Genomic DNA, 20,441 nt, shown 5'->3' on the forward strand with positions numbered 1-20,441 from the left:
GCCGGGCACAAAAACCTAACTGAGGCTTGGAGGAGGGTCATAGGGGGAGGAGCCAGTGCACACCACCTGATCCTAAAGCTTTTGCTTTTGTGCCCTGTCTCCTGCGGAGCCGCTATTCCCCATGGTCCTGACGGAGTCCCCAGCATCCACTTAGGACGTCAGAGAAAGGTGTTTCAGCACATGTGATTGCAATCATAAATTAAGAGGGAAGTTCAGGAGCAGAGCATTGTGTCCCTCCTGGAGAGGGTCATGTTGGGAGGTATGCTAAATGGCAATACAATAAAACAGAGCGACATTGGGAGCCAGGTGTGTCAGCGTCACTGCCCTACTCACATTATACACCTACGTGTGCAGTGCCGGGCTAGCCAGTACTACACTGACTCAAGTAATACTCAAGTATTGCTGTGCTAGGCAGAATATATATAGGATCTGAGCAACTCTGCATAACAGAATAACGCCCCATAGCCCCGCCCCCCGCGCGTCAATTTACACGTGATGTGTGCGTCACCCTGCGTCGTTGCATAGTAACCAGCACAGCTTCACCCAGTGCCAGAGTAAAGCGCAAATAACGACTACGGAGAGACAGATAGAGGCGGCATCGGGGGGACAGACCACCGGTCTCCGGGAAGGTGGGACACGAGTCAGGGCACAGGGTGATATAACAGCCCTGCAGCAGGAAAACTCTCATGTGAGGGGGATTAGGCGGCATGCGGGATGTATCGTGTAATAAGCAGATCACGGGGGATTATCGTTGTGAACGAGGTTTAGCTGTAGCATAGCTCCCCATGGCCGAAATGTATTAAGCCTTAACAAGAGATAAAGTGGAGACGGATAAGGATGGAGTGATAAAGTACCAGCCAATCAGCTCCTAACTGCCATGTCACAGGCTTTTTGAAGAATGACAGGAGCTGGTTGGTTGGTATTTTATAACTCCTTATGCGTCTCGGATTTATCTCTTGTTAAGGCTTCATACATTTGGGCCCATGATTGGAGGGACCACAAGTCTCAGCGTGCTACTGCATCCTGTGCTGCGGAGGTGTGTCGGGATTTTTAGTGCCACAATTTGCTGTAACTCCTGGGGATAGAGGTCAGGATGAGCAGCAGGAGGTGTTAAACTGGGTACCCGCTGGTCCTGATTCAGAGATGGACGATGTTCTCATCACTGCTGCTTCTGTGTGGATGCTAGAGATGGCTACTGAGTGAATGTCTCGACACATTAGGTTAGATGCATCATCTCTTGGAGAGAGATACAATACCAGCCAATCAGCTCCTAACTGCCGTGTTACAGACTGTGTTTCAAAAATGACAGTTAGGAGCTGAGTGGCTGGTAGTTTATCTCTCTCCATTGTATCACTCTCCAAGCGATGACGCATCTAGCCATATTACTCGAATCTTGTAGGTGTTCGAAAGATTCGAGTCACGTAAATTTGATGAGTCTAGACATGTACTCAGGGTGTGTGCACTGGAGCCCTCAGCAAACAGGGACTCAAGACGTGATGTGCTGTTACTGTGCTGCACTGTGTTGGGACACACCACACAGCAGTCAGTCCCCAAGTCAGCGGGCACTGCGGGCAGCGAATTACCTGAAAGAGCTGTGTGCCGAGACAGTGTGTCAAAGGCAAAGGGTGGTCACACCAAGCATTGATTTGATTTAGTTTTCTCTTCTGTTCATTCACTTTGCATTTTGTTATGTGATAAAAATAGATTATTAACACTTCTATTTTGGAAAGCATTCTTATACCCCTTTTCCATTATAGCACGGGTCGCCCGACACGGCTGCGACCCGTGCTACAGCCCCCTTTCAGACAGCGCTCACCAACCCGGCACATTGCCGGGTTGGTGACGCTGCTAGTGACGCAGCAGGGGCGGCGCTGGGAGATCACATGATCTCCCAACGCCGCCCTCCCTATACACTGTGAACGGCGGCTCCCGTTCACAGTACACAGCTTACCGGGTTGAACACATGTTCAACCCAGCTAGCTACCCGGGTAGGATTCCCGGATCACTTGATCCAGGAATTTGCAGGGGGACCCTTTTCCACTAGGGAAAAACACGGGTAAATGCGCGCCACTGCGCATTTACCCGTGTATTAAGGAGCTAGTGGAAAAGGGGTATTACTTTGTAGCATTTCTTTCACACCTGCCTAAAACTTTTGCACAGTACTATATATACCTCTCTGAATGATGCCCACTATACAATCTATTGTCCACTATATCATCCCGATGCAGATGGAACGTCCATGTTATAGTATGTACACCCAATTCCTTGTTTTCACCCGTCTTTCATTGCATTGACCCATTTGATTTGCTGCATGTCAAATGAGACGATGGAATGTGGTGTGCATTGTGTAGTGGGTATGCGCAGTCACGTGATATGTTGGATTCTGAAATCTGGCACTGTTATACATGATGCATAGTGTGTACAGGAGCAACAATTTATTAGATAAAATCCCTGGACACAATACATACGTTAGTGCTCACTATATAGTGGCAGCCATGAAAGAATCATTTATAATATAAAGCTGGGTACACACCTAAACGACTGTGCGACCCAGCGATGAAGTGATGCATTGCAACGATACAGATGTACTCGTCCTGAGCCTGCAGCCGCCTGAGACTATTCGTGGCACGTTTGCCGTGTATAGTGTGCCTGCAGCTGTCTGCAAGATGCATATAATCGCTGCCAAATTGCATATGCATGACTCAAGTGATTATATATGTAGGTTGAGCGCGGGAACTTCTGTAAATCACATCACCTCTCACACTATACAATGCATTGTATGATGGCACGGTATATTGTTACATACTTCATGTAAGCATACTGTGCAGTTGATGAAATTGTCCCATTGGACATGCAGAATATCCAGTATGTACCCAATGTCCAGCAAAGTGAGCAAGTTAATAAATAAAAAAAATGGTCAGACTGAAAATGTATGTATGTATATAATATATACACTTACATGTATATATTCACACACATATACCGTGAGCAGTGCACTGACGTTTTATTAAAGCGGCAGTCATTTACAAGGCAAAACCATGCCGCTTTAAAAAAAAGTCCACGTTTGGCCGGCATCCAGCACCTCCGGCAAACTCAGACGCCATTACATCCTGCCGCTAATGTTCAAAAATAGTACAGGATTGGGCACTTATTTGTACTTTCCATATAATATTTATGAATGTCAGATTTATTTTTATTTTTTTATTTATTTTATTTATGTGATTCAAATATAATTTCTGTTGTCTTTATTTCTTTGTTACAGTTGCAGCAAAAGTGTAATAGAGAAATGAGCACCACTGATAATTGAGGAACAAAGTACGTTAGCCGGCCCGTGTTGCACTTTGCATTATGGATGACGATGATGAGAGTCTCAACACTTTCCTAGCTTACACAAAGAGCCCTAAAACCTCAAAAAGGACTTCTTTCCAGGTATAGCTTTATTTTCTATATTTTTGTTGTTGCTATTTTAGTATATTGCGAAAGGTCACATTTGAAGGACAGGTGTCTATTTTCAACCTTATTAGCTGTGTAAATCAAGGTTAGGTGTCAAGGTAACACTTCTATAAAAAAATGGATAAAATAGAGTGAGTTTCATCAGTGGCATACCTCATAGAAGCAATGGTAGTGTTTGCCTACTGGTGCCAGAATACCGGGGGTCTGCAGCCTAAGGGGTATATTCAATTCAAATCGAATTTCCAGATTTGTCAGATTAACGGGAGTTTCTGACAATTGAATCCAGATTCGACCTATTCAATCAAACTCCCGTTAATCCGACAAGTCAGAAAATCCGACTTGTCGGAAAGCACGTGGATCAGTTGAATAGCCGCGGATCCACATGCTTTTGTCGGAAACGCGGCCAAATCCCACAGATTTTGGCCCCGTTTCTGAAAAACTCAATCCGACGTTAAAAAAAGTTGGATTGAGGATATGAGACGCAGCGGGGACATGTGGACGGGAGACGACTGAGAGGAGGAGACGGGTTGTGACGGAGCAGGTCATCGCAGCGGGGGAGAACAGGGAACCCTGCGGCTGCAGCAGCGTAGCAGGAGGATGGGGCACCGCCGCTCACGGCAGCGTCCACCCGGCTCCAGCAAGCGAGGTCCCGCGGGGTGGACGCTACCGTGAGGTCTCGCAGCGGTGCCCCATCCTCCTGTTACGCTGCTGCAGCCGCGGGGTTCCTGCTCTCCCCGCAGCGATGACCTGCTCCGGGAGTGCGCCTGTGTCCTTTGCAGGGATCTGAGGCTCTGCTAGCGGGGAGCCGTGTTAGGCGCCTGTGTCTGTTCTTTCCGTCAATAATGTCAATCCAACTTTATAAAAGAGTCGGATTGGCTTTATTGAATAGTGCATTGTTGGATCCAACTTGAATTGAATATACCCCATAATGCGTCTGATGTTTATAATGTGGGCTGGGTGCTCTCTTTATGATTAGACACCCTGTGCATCCCCTCCTCCTACGCATCATCTCCAAGGGGTAAATGTAATAGGGTGCAAGTGGCTGGAGGTGCGGGACTTCGGGCAAGAATGCCCGTATTTTTATAGCGGCAATCATTTACAAGGCAAAACCAGGTTGTTTTTTGTAAATGATTGTCACTGCAAAAATACGTGCATTCTTGCCTAAAGTCCGGCAACTCGCACCATATTACATTTATTCCCAGAGGGGGGGGAGGACACGACTTTGAGGTGACTGACTCTGGGCATTAGTGGTGAAGTTTTGCCACTGACCTCAACTCACACGGACATAGATCACATAGCAAAGGTCAACTTTTCATAAGCACCCATTACACCCAATGGAAGCAGCCTATTTGTTGATTGAACCAATATAAAAATGCTGCCATTCAATTCATTAGGAAACAGTGACTTAAGTACAGAGGGTATGCGTTTTAAATACCGCTTGTGGGAATCCTGGCGGTCACAATACCGACGCCGTAATCCCGACAGGGTTACATTCCCACTGCCGGAATACCGGCAAAGTAGGTGATTCTCCCTCTGTGGATGTTTACGACACCCATTGAGGGAGAATAGAACCTGTGGCGTGCGAAGCGAGCCACCGTACCTGCAGCATGGCGAGCGCAGCGAGCCCGCAAGGAGCCTCAAGGCGCTCGCCCCCTGCCGTCATTCTGGTGTCTGGGATGCCGCTGTCGAAATAGTGACAGCCGGAATCCCTTACGATGGGATCCCATACCGATCCCATACAGAGAGGTGTTGCAGTTCATATCATTGCTTTATTTGTGTGTTTTATTTACTCCACTGTATCATCACTCCATGACATGAAAACAAGAGGTTCTTTTAGGGGTAAATTTACTAACGCTTCTAAAAATGAAAAGTGGTGATGTAGCCCATAGCAACCAATCAGATTCTGGCTATCATTTCTTTATTGCATCCTAGAAAATGATAGACAGAATCTGATTGGTTGCTATAGGCAACTTCACCACTTTTCATTTTTAGAAGCTGTAGCAAATTTACCCCTTGGTTTGCTTTTTTGATGTTTGCTTTTTTTTTTTATTAGCCTGTTTGATATGCTCTTAGGTTACAAATATGCTCTTAAGAAACCTCTAAAATGTATCTCCTCTCGTCTAATTTAGCTTTTGCAGAAAGCCCCTCATAACTGCCTATGCCTGGTATTTAGAAAAGTCCAGGGTCATGGGTACGAGAACGCTCTCGTTTTCAAAGCTGTTGGACATTGAAAAATAAATCAAAAAGTGTTTTGAAAATGGAAGAAATCAATTCAAGCAAATAGGCCTTCCATAATAATTAACAGCGATCTTTATTGGTAGTCAATGCAATTTAAAAATTGAGAAATTGGTAGAAACTGTCCAGGTCTCTCTTGGAATGTTCATAAACTGCTGCTCCTCAGTGCAAAGTGCAGAGGGGGCCAGATGTTATGCAGTACCAGGCCTGGCATAGTGAAGGAACAAACATTTGATTTGTAATACATTTGGGCCCAAATGTATTAAGCCTTAAAAAGTGATAAAGTGGAGATGGATAAAGAGTGATAAATCACCAGCCAATCAGCTTCCTAACTGCCATGTCACAGTCTGTGTTTGAAAAATGACAGGAGCTGATTGGCTGGTCATTTATCACTCTTTATCCATCTCAACTTTATCTCTTGTTAATGCTTAATACATTTGGGCCTTGGGGGGTCATTCAGACCCGATCGCTGCTGTGCGTTTTCGTACAGCAGCGATCGGGTCTGAACTGCGCATGCGCCGGTGCCGCAGTGCGCCAGCGCATGCCAGACAGCCGACGGCTGTCTTAGGGTGTGTACACACAGTGAGATCCTTGCTATGCCCGATTTTCACTTGCGATTTCCCTTGAACTCCCCAGAGCCCAGCACCACTGAATTTGACTAAACTTTTTTTTAGATATGGACTATGTGTGCTAACGATTTTGGCTTATGTGAGATGTAATTGACATGTGAGATGAACTAGATAGTACACCGATCTAGCAAGGATTGACTTGCCTGCACAGTCTATCTTTTCTTGCGTTGCCGACCTGGCGGGACCGCGCATCGGGATCGAATTGGGCTCGCAAGGTGAAAGTCTGCACTAACTTTTTCTTGCGATTTTGACTATACAGTCAAAATCGAAAGAAAATATCTCACCGTGTGTACACACCTTTAGGCTAGCGATCACCTCTGCCTGATTGACAGGCAGAGGCGGTCGCTGGGCGGGAGGGGGCAGGTCGGCGGCGCTTGGCCGCCGTTAGGGGGCGCTGTTGGGGCAATACAGGCATGCCCGGACTGTTGGGGGGGCGGGACGCGGTGGTTGCATGACGTCATACGCAGCTGCTGCGACCCTCACAGCGACAGGTAGCTCTCTGCCAGCGCGCAGGAGCTGCGCTGGCTGGGAGCTACTCCTACAGTACAAAAGCATCACCGCTGTGCAATGCTTTTGTACTTGTGCGACGGAGCAGGGACTGACATGCGGAGCGGACTTGCCCTGTGCTGGGTGTCCCCCTCACATGTCAGGGAAGCTGATCGTAGATGTGCTAAATTTAGCACATCTACGATCAGGTCTGAATAACCCCCTTGATTCTTTGAGTAATTTCTTCCATACTGACTAGTTACCTGTGCTGAAACTTACTTTAAAAATACACAGTATGTTTAGGAGGCAGAATAACTAAGACGATACCTTATTTGTGGTTTGTATCTTCATCTGTGATCTTGTTTTTAGCACTCGGTTTTATCTGTTTATAATTCTGGGAAGTCCTGTCTGTTTATAGCATGTAACTCATTGAGAAAGTGTTCCGCAAAGGAATATTTTTTTTCTATCTGATTTGGTAATGCACATAAAGTATAGGTTTGGCTCATACTAACAAGTGTACAATTTTCCCCTTTCCTCTACCTCATATACTAATGTGACATTTTCTGTTATAGGACGAGCTGAAGAAGGCCGTTAGTTCTCGAGTTTCACGACAGCAGGCTGTAGAAGAGTCTGACAATTCAGATTACTCAGAAGAGTTTGAAAGTGATGGTATGCCAGTTCATGGGGCTAGCTTCTGCTCTTAGCTCTTGCTTTCTTATATGTACAATAGAAACATTCTATTTAAATAGGTGTCCACATGTACTAGGGGTTAGATTTACTAAAGCTGAAAAGTGGTGATGGTGCCAGAGCCGAAATTAGGATTTTCGTCACCCGGGGCAAGGCAGTAATTTGGCTCCCACCAAAAGTACCCCGTAAAACAAACAAACAAACAAACAAACAAACAAACAAACAAACAAACCCTGTCAGACTAAAATAATCAGATTATAAAAAAAAATTAAGAAGGAGATACTATTGGACAATATTCCCCTATGTGCCTCAAATGCCCCGCCAGCGTGTTCAACTACATGCTCCTCTGTGTATCCCCATACATTGCACTATACCATGACACTTCATCACTGCACTACATTCCCCTATCCACTGCACTACATCACTATACTACATCCCCTACATTCTGAACTACATCACTAGACTACATTCCCCTATCCACTGCACTACATCACTATACTACATCCCCTACATGCTGAACTACAGTACATCACTACACTACATGCCCCTATGCACTGTACTACATCCCCTTATCTGCTACACCACATCAGTGCACTACATGCCCCTATATACTGCAATACATTACTACACTACATACCCTATGTGACACACTACATCACTACACTACATCCCCCTATAAGCTACACCAAATCCCCCCCTTCCCTAGTTACGGCCCTGGTGGTGACCATAACATCCACTCAGATTCTTTCTACCAATTTCTAGGATGTAATGGAGAAATGATAGTCTCATTGGTTGCTATGGCCAACACTGCCAATTTTCATATTAAGAAGCATTAGTAAATATGTTCCCTAGTGTCAGATTTCTGTTTAACAGTCGTGTGCCACTGGGCATCCCTTGCAGTATAGTACCATGCATGCACAAGTTACAGTTATTTTAGTATGTAGCTTTTGTTGCTGAATGGCAACCTGCAGAACCACAGTCCACTTTTCTCCAACGTCCTAGTGGATGCTGGGGACTCCGTAAGGACCATGGGGAATAGACGGGCTCCGCAGGAGACAGGGCACTTTAAGAAAGAATTTGGATACTGGTGTGCTCTGGCTCCTCCCTCTATGTCCCTCCTCCAGACCTCAGTTGGAATCTGTGCCTGGACGAGCTGGGTGCTACTTAGTGAGCTCTCCTGAGCTTGCTAAAAAGAAAGTATTTTGTTAGGTTTTTTTATTTTCAGAGAGATCTGCTGGCAACAGACTCTCTGCTACGTGGGACTGAGGGGAGAGAAGCAGCCCTACTCACTGAAGATAGGTCCTGCTTCTTAGGCTACTGGACACCATTAGCTCTAGAGCAGGCATGTCAAACTCATGGTCATCCAGGTGTTGTGAAACTACAAGTCCCAGCATGCTTTACCAGCTGATCAGTGGAAGGCATGTTGGCAAAGCATGCTGGGACTTGTAGTTTCACAACAGCTGGAGGGCCACGAGTTTGACATGCCTGCTCTAGAGGGATCGAACACAGGATCGCACCCTTGGTCGTCCGATCCCGGAGCCGCACCGCCGTCCCCCTCGCAGAGCCGGAAGACAGAAGCCGGTGACAGAAGCAAAAAGACTTCGAAATCGGCGGCAGAAGACTCCAGTCTTCATATGAGGTAGCGCACAGCACTGCAGCTGTGCGCCATTGCTCCCACACTAAACCCACATACTCCGGTCACTGTAGGGTGCAGGGCGCAGGGGGGGGCGCCCTGGGCAGCAATTAGGAACCTCTTGGCAAAAGTGAGCATATATACAGTTGGGCACTGTATATATGCATGAGCCCCCGCCATTATTTTACACAGAAACGCGGGACAGAAGCCCGCCGCTGAGGGGGCGGGGCTTCTTCCTCAGCACTCACCAGCGCCATGTTTTTTCTCCACAGCACCGCTGAAAGGAAGCTCCCCAGTCTCTCCCCTGCAGTTACACGGTAGAAGAGGGTAAAAAGAGAGGGGGGCACATAATTAGGCGCAAAAATCAATATGAACAGCAGCTACTGGGTTAACATTAAGTTACTGTGTTATTCCTGGGTTAATAGCGCTGGGGTGTGTGCTGGCATACTCTCTCTCTGTCTCTCCAAAGGGCCTTATGGGGGAATTGTCTTCAGATGAGCATTCCCTGAGTGTGTGGTGTGTCGGTACGTGTGTGTCGACATGTCTGAGGTAAAAGGCTCCCCTAAGGAGGAGATAGAGCAAATATGTGTGTGTGAGGGTGTCTCCGTCGACAACGCCGACACCTGTTTGGATATGTGTAATTAAGTGCTAAGGTGAATTTATTGCACAAAAGATTAGAGAACAGACAGGAAATCTACCCATGTCTGTCCCTATGTCGCAGAGACCTTCAGAGTCTCTCAATGCTCACTATCCAAAATAATAAACACTGATATCGACACGGAGGTTGACTCCAGTGTCGACTCCGACAATGCAAAGTTACAGCCAAAATGTCAGAAAAGTATTCAATATATGATTATTGTAATAAAGATGATTTGCATATCACTGATGACTCATCTGTCCCTGACACAAGGGTACACATGTTTAAGGGGAAGAAAGCTGAGGTAAATTTCCCTCCTCTCATGATGAAAAAGAGCGGGAATCTCCAGACAAGAGACTGCAGTTTCCCACAAACAATTCTCAGTATCCTTTCCCCACTAGGGCCAGGATACGATGGGAATCTTCCCCTAGGGATCCTGCAGATAGCGTGCACATTCTGGTACACTACTCAGAACGGCGATTGTGTCGGCATGGGTTTATAGCGCTGTGGCAGCGTGGACAGGTACCTTATCAGCAGAGATTGAGACCCTAGTATGTAGATATATATATATATTTCTCTGACGTCCTAGTGGATGCTGGGGACTCCGTCAGGACCATGGGGATTAGCGGCTCCGCAGGAGACAGGGCACAAAAATAAAGCTTTAGGATCAGGTGGTGTGCACTGGCTCCTCCCCCTATGACCCTCCTCCAAGCCCCAGTTAGGTTTTTGTGCCCGTCCGAGCAGGGTGCAATCTAGGTGGCTCTCCTAAAGAGCTGCTTAGAAAAAGTTTTTAGGTTTTTTATTTTACAGTGAGTCCTGCTGGCAACAGGCTCACTGCAACGAGGGACTTAGGGGAGAAGAAGTGAACTCACCTGCGTGCAGGATGGATTGGCTTCTTAGGATACTGGACACCATTAGCTCCAGAGGGATCGAACACAGGCCCAGCCATGGAGTCCGGTCCCGGAGCCGCGCCGCCGACCCCCTTGCAGATGCCAAAAAGTGAAGAGGTCCAGAAACCGGCGGCAGAAGACTTTTCAGTCTTCATGAGGTAGCGCACAGCACTGCAGCTGTGCGCCATTGTTGTCACACACTTCACACCAGCGGTCACGGAGGGTGCAGGGCGCTGCAGGGGGCGCCCTGGGCAGCAATGAGAATACCTTGTTCTGGCTAAAAAATACATCACATATAGCCCCTGGGGCTATATGGATGTATTTAACCCCTACCAGGTCTCAGAAAAACGGGAGAAGAAGCCAGCCGAAAAGGGGGCGGGGCCTATTCTCCTCAGCACACAGCGCCATTTTCCCTCACAGAAATGCTGGTGGGAAGGCTCCCAGGCTCTCCCCTGCACTGCACTACAGAAACAGGGTTAAAACAGAGAGGGGGGGCACTTATTTGGCGATATGATTATATATATTAAGATGCTATAAGAGAAAAACACTTATATAAAGGTTGTCCCTGTATAATTATAGCGTTTTGGTGTGTGCTGGCAAACTCTCCCTCTGTCTCTCCAAAGGGCTAGTGGGGTCCTGTCCTCTATCAGAGCATTCCCTGTGTGTGTGCTGTGTGTCTGTACATGTGTGTCGACATGTATGAGGACGATGTTGGTGAGGAGGCGGAGCAATTGCCTGTAATGGTGATGTCACTCTCTAGGGAGTCGACACCGGAATGGATGGCTTATTTAAGGAATTACGGGATAATGTCAACACAATGCAAGGTCGGTTGACGACATGAGACGGCCGGCAAACCAATTAGTACCTGTCCAGGCGTCTCAAACACCGTCAGGGGCGTTAAAACGTCCTTTCTCTGACGTCCTAGTGGATGCTGGGACTCCGTAAGGACCATGGGGAATAGCGGCTCCGCAGGAGACAGGGCACAAAATAAAAGCTTAAGGATCAGGTGGTGTGCACTGGCTCCTCCCCCTATGACCCTCCTCCAAGCCTCAGTTAGATTTTTGTGCCCGGCCGAGAAGGGTGCAATCTAGGTGGCTCTCCTGAGCTGCTTAGAATAAAAGTTTAGTTTAGGTTTTTTTATTTTCAGTGAGTCCTGCTGGCAACAGGCTCACTGCATCGTGGGACTAAGGGGAGAAGAAACGGACTCACCTGAGTGCAGAGTGGATCGGGTTTCTTAGGCTACTGGACATTAGCTCCAGAGGGACGATCACAGGTTCAGCCTGGATGGGTCACCGGAGCCGCGCCGCCGTCCCCCTTACAGAGCCAGAAGAGACGAAGAGGTCCGGTGAAATCGGCGGCAGAAGACATCCTGTCTTCAGTCTAAGGTAGCGCACAGCACCGCAGCTGTGCGCCATTGCTCTCAGCACACTTCACACTCCGGTCACTGAGGGTGCAGGGCGCTGGGGGGGAGCGCCCTGAGACGCAATATAACAATATACCTTAGGTGGCAAAAAGAATACATCACATATAGCTCCTGGGCTATATGGATGTATTTTAATCCCCTGCCATTTTTACACAAAAAAGCGGGAGATAAGGACGTCGTGAAGGGGCGGAGCCTATCTCCTCAGCACACAAGCGCCATTTTCCCTCACAGCTCCGCTGGAAGGACGGCTCCCTGACTCTCCCCTGCAGTCCTGCTTCAGAATCAGGGTAAAAAAGAGAAGGGGGGGCATTTTTGGCAGCAAATAACGATAATAACAGCAGCTATAAGGGAATAACACTTATATAAGGTTATCCCTGTATATATATATATAGCGCTGGGTGTGTGCTGGCAGACTCTCCCTCTGTCTCTCCAAAGGGCTAAGTGGGGTCCTGTCCTCTATCAGAGCATTCCCGGTGTGTGTGCTGTGTGTCGGTACGCGTGTGTCGACATGTATGAGGAGGAAAATGATGTGGAGGCGGAGCAGTTGCCTGTGTTGGTGATGTCACCCCCTAGGGAGTCGACACCTGACTGGATGATTGTATTTAAACAATTAAGTGATAATGTCAGCAATTTGCAAAAAACTGTTGACGACATGAGACAGCCGGCAAATCAATTAGTGCTTGTCCAGGCGTCTCAGACACCGTCAGGGGCGCTAAAACGCCCGTTACCTCAGTGGGTCGACACAGACCCTGACACAGATACTGAGTCTAGTGTCGACGGTGACGAGACAAACGTAATGTCCAGTAGGGCCACACGTTACATGATCACGGCAATGAAAGAGGCATTGAACCTTTCTGACACTACAAGTACCACAAAGAAGGGTATTATGTGGGGTGAGAAAAAACTACCAATAGTTTTTCCTGAGTCAGAGGAAATAAATGAGGTGTGTGAAAAAGCGTGGGTTTCCCCCGATAAAAAACAGCTAATTTCTAAAAAATTATTAGCATTATATCCCTTCCCGCCAGAGGTTAGGGCGCGTTGGGAAACACCCCCTAGGGTAGATAAGGCGCTCACACGTTTATCTAAACAAGTAGCGTTACCGTCTCCTGATACGGCCACCCTAAAAGAACCAGCTGATAGAAGGCTGGAAAATATCCTAAAAAGTATATACACACATACTGGTGTTATACTGCGACCAGCAATCGCCTCAGCCTGGATGTGCAGTGCTGGAGTCGCATGGTCGGATTCCCTGACTGAGAATATTGATACCCTGGATAGGGACAATATTTTGTTAACTATAGAACATTTAAAGGATGCATTACTATATATGCGTGATGCACAGAGGGATATTTGCACCCTGGCATCAAGAGTAAGTGCTATGTCCATCTCTGCCAGAAGAGCGTTATGGACGCGACAGTGGTCAGGGGATGCGGATTCCAAACGGCACATGGAAGTATTGCCGTATAAAGGGGAGGAGTTATTTGGGGTCGGTCTATCGGACCTGGTGGCCACGGCAACGGCTGGAAAATCCACCTTTTTACCCCAGGTCACCCCACATCAGCAGAAAAAGACACCGTCTTTTCAAACTCAGTCCTTTCGTTCCCATAAGTACAAGCGAGCAAAAGGCCACTCTTTTCTGCCCCGGGGCAGAGGAAGAGGAAAAAGACTGCACCATGCAGCCGCTTCACAGGAGCAGAAGCCCTCCCCTGCTTCTGCCAAGTCTTCAGCATGACGCTGGGGCTTTACAAGCAGACTCAGATATGGTGGGGGCCCGTCTCAAGAATTTCAACGCGCAGTGGGCTCACTCGCAAGTGGATCCCTGGATTCTACAGGTAGTATCGCAAGGGTACAAACTGGAATTCGAGGCGTTTCCCCCTCGTCGGTTCCTGAAGTCTGCTTTACCAAAGTCTCCCTCCGACAGGGAGGCAGTTTTGGAAGCCATTCACAAGCTGTATTCCCAGCAGGTGATAATCAAGGTACCCCTCCTGCAACAAGGAAAGGGGTATTATTCCACGCTGTTTGTGGTACCGAAGCCGGACGGCTCGGTGAGACCAATTTTAAATCTGAAATCCTTGAACACTTACATAAAAAGGTTCAAATTCAAGATGGAGTCACTCAGAGCAGTGATAGCGAACCTGGAAGAAGGGGACTATATGGTGTCTCTGGACATCAAAGATGCTTATCTCCACGTCCCAATATACCCTTCTCACCAAGGGTACCTCAGGTTTGTAGTACAAAACTGTCATTATCAGTTTCAGACGCTGCCGTTTGGATTGTCCACGGCACCTCGGGTCTTTACCAAGGTAATGGCCGAAATGATGATTCTTCTACGAAGAAAAGGCATTTTAATTATCCCTTACTTGGACGATCTCCTGATAAGGGCAAGATCCAGGGAACAGTTAGAAGTCGGAGTAGCACTATCTCAGGTAGTGTTACGTCAGCACGGGTGGATTCTAAATATTCCAAAATCGCAGCTGATTCCAACGACACGTCTACTGTTCCTAGGAATGATTCTGGACACAGTCCAGAAGAAGGTGTTTCTCCCGGAGGAGAAGGCCAGGGAGTTATCCGAGCTAGTCAGGAACCTCCTAAAACCAGGCCAGGTGTCAGTGCATCAGTGCACGAGGGTCCTGGGAAAAATGGTGGCTTCTTACGAAGCGATTCCATTCGGAAGATTCCATGCAAGAACATTTCAGTGGGATCTACTGGACAAATGGTCCGGATCGCATCTGCAGATGCATCAGCGGATAACCCTGTCGCCAAGGACAAGGGTGTCTCTCCTGTGGTGGCTGCAGAGTGCTCATCTACTAGAGGGCCGCAGATTTGGCATTCAGGATTGGATCCTGGTAACCACGGATGCCAGCCTGAGAGGCTGGGGAGCAGTCACACAGGGAAGGAATTTCCAGGGCTTGTGGTCAAGCATGGAAACATCTCTTCATATAAACATTCTGGAACTAAGGGCCATTTACAATGCCCTAAGTCAAGCAAAACCTCTGCTTCAGGGTCAGGCGGTGTTGATCCAATCGGACAACATCACGTCAGTCGCCCATGTAAACAGACAGGGCGGCACGAGAAGCAGGAGGGCAATGGCAGAAGCTGCAAGGATTCTTCGCTGGGCGGAAAATCATGTGATAGCACTGTCAGCAGTGTTCATTCCGGGAGTGGACAACTGGGAAGCAGACTTCCTCAGCAGACACGACCTTCACCCGGGAGAGTGGGGACTTCACCCAGAAGTCTTCCACCTGATTGTAAACCGTTGGGAAAAACCAAAGGTGGACATGATGGCGTCACGTCTAAACAAAAAACTGGACAGATATTGCGCCAAGTCAAGGGACCCTCAGGCAATAGCAGTGGACGCTCTGGTAACGCCGTGGGTGTACCAGTCAGTGTATGTGTTCCCTCCTCTGCCTCTCATACCAAAAGTACTGAGAATCATAAGAAGGAGAGGAGTAAGAACTATACTCGTGGTCCCGGATTGGCCAAGAAGGACTTGGTACCCGGAACTTCAAGAGATGCTCACGGACGAACCGTGGCCTCTACCTCTAAGACAGGACCTGCTACTGCAGGGGCCTTGTCTGTTTCAAGACTTACCGCGGCTGCGTTTGACGGCATGGCGGTTGAACGCCGGATCCTGAGGGAAAAAGGCATTCCAGAAGAAGTCATTCCTACTCTGGTCAAAGCCAGGAAGGACGTAACCGCAAAACATTATCACCGCATTTGGCGTAAATATGTTGCGTGGTGTGAGGCCAAGAGGGCCCCTACAGAGGAATTTCAACTGGGTCGTTTCCTTCATTTCCTGCAAACAGGACTATCTATGGGCCTAAAATTAGGGTCCATTAAGGTTCAAATTTCGGCCCTGTCGATTTTCTTCCAAAAAGAACTGGCTTCAGTACCTGAAGTTCAGACATTTGTAAAAGGGGTGCTGCACATACAGCCTCCTTTTGTGCCTCCAGTGGCACCTTGGGATCTCAATGTGGTGTTGAGTTTTCTAAAGTCACATTGGTTTGAACCACTTTCCACTGTGGACTTAAAATATCTCACATGGAAGGTGTCGATGCTGTTAGCCTTGGCTTCAGCCAGGCGTGTGTCAGAATTGGCGGCTTTATCATATAAAAGCCCTTACTTAATTTTTCATTCTGACAGGGCGGAATTGAGGACTCGTCCTCAATTTCTACCTAAGGTGGTTTCTGCATTTCACATGAACCAACCTATTGTGGTACCTGCGGCTACCAGGGACTTAGAGGACTCTAAGTTGCTTGACGTTGTCAGGGCCTTGAAAATATATGTTTCCAGGACGGCTGGAGTCAGAAAATCTGACTCGCTGTTTATCCTGTATGCACCTAACAAACTGGGTGCTCCTGCTTCTAAGCAGACGATTGCTCGTTGGATTTGTAGTACAATTCAGCTTGCACATTCTGTGGCAGGATTGCCACAGCCAAAATCAGTAAAAGCCCATTCCACAAGGAAAGTGGGCTCATCTTGGGCGGCTGCCCGAGGGGTCTCGGCTTTACAACTTTGCCGAGCAGCTACTTGGTCAGGGGCAAACACGTTTGCTAAATTCTACAAATTTGATACCCTGGCTGAGGAGGACCTGGAGTTCTCTCATTCGGTGCTGCAGAGTCATCCGCACTCTCCCGCCCGTTTGGGAGCTTTGGTATAATCCCCATGGTCCTTACGGAGTCCCAGCATCCACTAGGACGTCAGAGAAAATAAGATTTTACTTACCGATAAATCTATTTCTCATAGTCCGTAGTGGATGCTGGGCGCCCATCCCTAGTGCGGATTGTCTGCAATACTTGTATATAGTTATTGTTACAAAAATTCGGGTTATTATTGTTGTGAGCCATCTTTTCAGAGGCTCCCTTGCGTTTATCATACTGTTAACTGGGTTCAGATCACAAGTTGTACGGTGTGATTGGTGTGGCTGGTATGAGTCTTACCCGGGATTCAATATCCTTCCTTATTATGTACGCTCGTCCGGGCACAGTATCCTAACTGAGGCTTGGAGGAGGGTCATAGGGGGAGGAGCCAGTGCACACCACCTGATCCTTAAGCTTTTATTTTGTGCCCTGTCTCCTGCGGAGCCGCTATTCCCCATGGTCCTTACGGAGTCCCAGCATCCACTACGGACTATGAGAAATAGATTTATCGGTAAGTAAAATCTTATTTTTACCTCAGTCGGTCGACACAGACACGGACACTGACTCCAGTGTCGACGGTGAAGAAACAAACGTATTTTCCTTTAGGGCCACACGTTACTTGTTAAGGGCAATGAAGGAGGTGTTACATATTTCTGATACTACAAGTACCACAAAAAAGGGTATTATGTGGAGTGTGAAAAAACTACCTGTAGTTTTTCCTGAATCAGATAAATTAAATGAAGTGTGTGATGATGCGTGGGTTTCCCCCGATAGAAAATTATTGGCGGTATACCCTTTCACGCCAGAAGTTAGGGCGCGTTGGGAAACACCCCTTAGGGTGGATAAGGCGCTCACACGCTTATCAAAACAAGTGGCGGTACCGTCTCCAGATAGGGCCGCCCTCAAGGAGCCAGCTGATAGGAGGCTGGAAAATATCCTAAAAAGTATATACACACATACTGGTGTTATACTGCGACCAGCGATCGCCTCAGCCTGGATGTGCAGCGCTGGGGTGGCTTGGTCGGATTCCCTGACTGAAAATATTGATACCCTTGACAGGGACAGTATTTTATTGACTATAGAGCATTTAAAGGATGCATTTCTATATATGCGAGATGCACAGAGGGATATTTGCACTCTGGCATCAAGAGTAAGTGCGATGTCCATATCTGCCAGAAGTTGTTTATGGACACGACAGTGGTCAGGTGATGCAGATTCCAAACGGCACATGGAAGTATTGCCGTATAAAGGAGAAAAAGACAACGTCTTTTCAGCCTCAGTCCTTTCGTCCCCATAAGGGCAAGCGGGCAAAAGGCCAGTCATATCTGCCATGGGATAGAGGAAAGGGAAGAAGACTGCAGCAGGCAGCCCATTCCCAGGAACAGAAGCCCTCCACCGCTTCTGCCAAGTCCTCAGCATGACGCTGGGGCCGTACAAGCGGACTCAGGTGCGGTGGGGGGGTCGTCTCAAGAGTTTCAGCACGCAGTGGGCTCACTCGCAAGTGGACCCCTGGATCCTACAAGTAGTATCCCAGGGGTACAGATTGGAAATTCGAGACGTCTCCCCCTCGCAGGTTCCTGAAGTCTGCTTTACCAACGTCTCCCTCCGACAGGGAGGCAGTAGTGGAAACAATTCACAAGCTGTATTCCCAGCAGGTGATAATCAAAGTACCCCTCCTACAACAAGGAAAGGGGTATTATTCCACACTATATTGTGGTACTGAAGCCAGACGGCTCGGTGAGACCTATTCTAAATCTGAAATATTTGAACACTTACATACAAAGGTTCAAATCAAGATGGAGTCACTCAGAGCAGTGATAGCGAACCAGGAAGAAGGGGACTATATGGTGTCCCGGGACATCAGGGATGCTTACCTCCATGTCCCAATTTGCCCTTCTCACCAAGGGTACCTCAGGTTCGTGGTACAGAACTGTCACTATCAGTTTCAGACGCTGCCGGTTGGATTGTCCACGGCACCCCGGGTCCTTACCAAGGTAATGGCCGAAATGATGATTCTTCTTCAAAGAAAATGGACGATCTCCTGATAAGGGCAAGGTCCAGAGAACAGTTGGAGGTCGGAGTAGCACTATCTCAAGTAGTTCTACGACAGCACGGGTGGATTCTAAATATTCCAAAACCGCAGCTGTTTCCGACGACACGTCTGCTGTTCCTAGGGATGATTCTGGACACAGTCCAGAAAAAGGTGTTTCTCCCGGAGAAGAAAGCCAGGGAGTTATCCGAGCTAGTCAGGAACCTCCTAAAACCAGGAAAAGTGTCAGTGCATCATTGCACAAGGGTCCTGGGAAAAATGGTGGCTTCTTACGAAGCGATTCCATTCGGCAGATTTCACGCAAGAACTTTTCAGTGGGATCTGCTGGAAAAATGGTCCGGATCGCATCTTCAGATGCATCAGCGGATAACCCTGTCTCCAAGGACAAGGGTGTTTCTTCTGCGGTGGCTGCAGAGTGCTCATCTACTAAAGGGCCGCAGATTCGGCATTCAGGACTGGGTCCTGGTGACCACGGATGCCAGCCTGAGAGGCTGGGGAGCAGTCACACAGGGAAAATTTTTTCCAGGGAGTGTGATCAAGTCTGGAGACTTCTCTCCACATAAATATACTGGAGCTAAGGGCAATTTACAATGTTCTAAGCTTAGCAAGACCTCTGCTTCAAGGTCAGCCGGTATTGATCCAGTGGGACAACATCACGGCAGTCGCCCACGTAAACAGACAGGGCGGCACAAGAAGCAGGAGGGCAATGGCAGAAACTGCAAGGATTCTTCGCTGGGCGAAAAATCATGTGATAGCACTGTCAGCAGTGTTCATTCCGGGAGTGGACAACTGGGAAGCAGACTTCCTCAGCAGGCACGACCTCCACCCGGGAGAGTGGGGACTTCATCGGGAAGTATTCCACATGATTGTGAACCATTGGGAAAGACCAAAGGTGGACATGATGGCGTCCCGCCTGAACAAAAAACTGGACAGGTATTGCGCCAGGTCAAGAGACCCTCAAGCAATAGCTGTGGACGTTCTGGTAACACCGTGGGTGTACCAGTCGGTGTATGTGTTCCCTCCTCTGCTTCTCATACCCAAGGTACTGAGAATTATAAGACGTAGAGGAGTAAGAACTATACTCGTGGCTCCGGATTGGCCAAGAAGGACGTGGCACCCGGAACTTCAAGAAATGCTCACAGAGGACTCATGGCCTCTGCCGCTAAGAAGGGACTTGCTTCAGCAAGTACCAGGTCTGTTCCAAGACTTACCGCGGCTGCGTTTGACGGCATGGCGGTGGAACGCCGGATCCTAAGGGAAAAAGGCATTCCGGAAGAGGTCATTCCTACCCTGGTCAAAGCCAGGAAGGAGGTGACCGCACAACATTATCACCACATGTGGCGAAAATATGTTGCGTGGTGTGAGGCCAGGAAGGCCCCACGAAGAAATTTCAACTCGGTCGATTCCTGCATTTCCTGCAAACAGGAGTGTCTATGGGCCTCAAATTGGGGTCCATTAAGGTTCAAATTTCGGCCCTGTCAATTTTCTTCCAGAAAGAATTGGCTTCAGTTCCTGAAGTCCAGAAGTTTGTCAAGGGAGTATTGCATATACAACCCCCTTTTTGTGCCTCCAGTGGCACTGTGGGATCTCAACGTAGTTCTGGGATTCCTCAAATCACATTTTAAACCGCTCAAATCTGTGGATTTGAAATATCTCACATGAAAAGTGACCATGCGGT

At 48.0% G+C, this 20,441-nt stretch overlaps 1 protein-coding gene across 3 annotated transcripts in view; it reads left to right on the plus strand.

The window, feature by feature from the left end:
- Positions 1 to 510: 510 nt before the first annotated feature.
- Positions 511 to 20,441, plus strand: part of MAP9 (microtubule associated protein 9) — a 379,878-nt gene continuing 359,947 nt past the window's right edge. Inside the window, exons 1-3 of one of the 3 annotated variants that reach the window (XM_063920498.1) lie at positions 511 to 688; positions 3,263 to 3,429; positions 7,376 to 7,472. In XM_063920498.1, coding sequence (XP_063776568.1) covers positions 3,349 to 3,429; positions 7,376 to 7,472 — 178 coding nt within the window. In that variant the 5' untranslated portion in view covers positions 511 to 688; positions 3,263 to 3,348. Of the gene's footprint in view, positions 689 to 860; positions 1,037 to 3,262; positions 3,430 to 7,375; positions 7,473 to 20,441 lie in introns of those variants that run through there. The other 2 variants (XM_063920497.1, XM_063920499.1) reach the window with 2 other exon arrangements.

Source organism: Pseudophryne corroboree, chromosome 1, assembly GCF_028390025.1.
Source record: "Pseudophryne corroboree isolate aPseCor3 chromosome 1, aPseCor3.hap2, whole genome shotgun sequence".
Taxonomy (NCBI): domain Eukaryota; kingdom Metazoa; phylum Chordata; class Amphibia; order Anura; family Myobatrachidae; genus Pseudophryne; species Pseudophryne corroboree.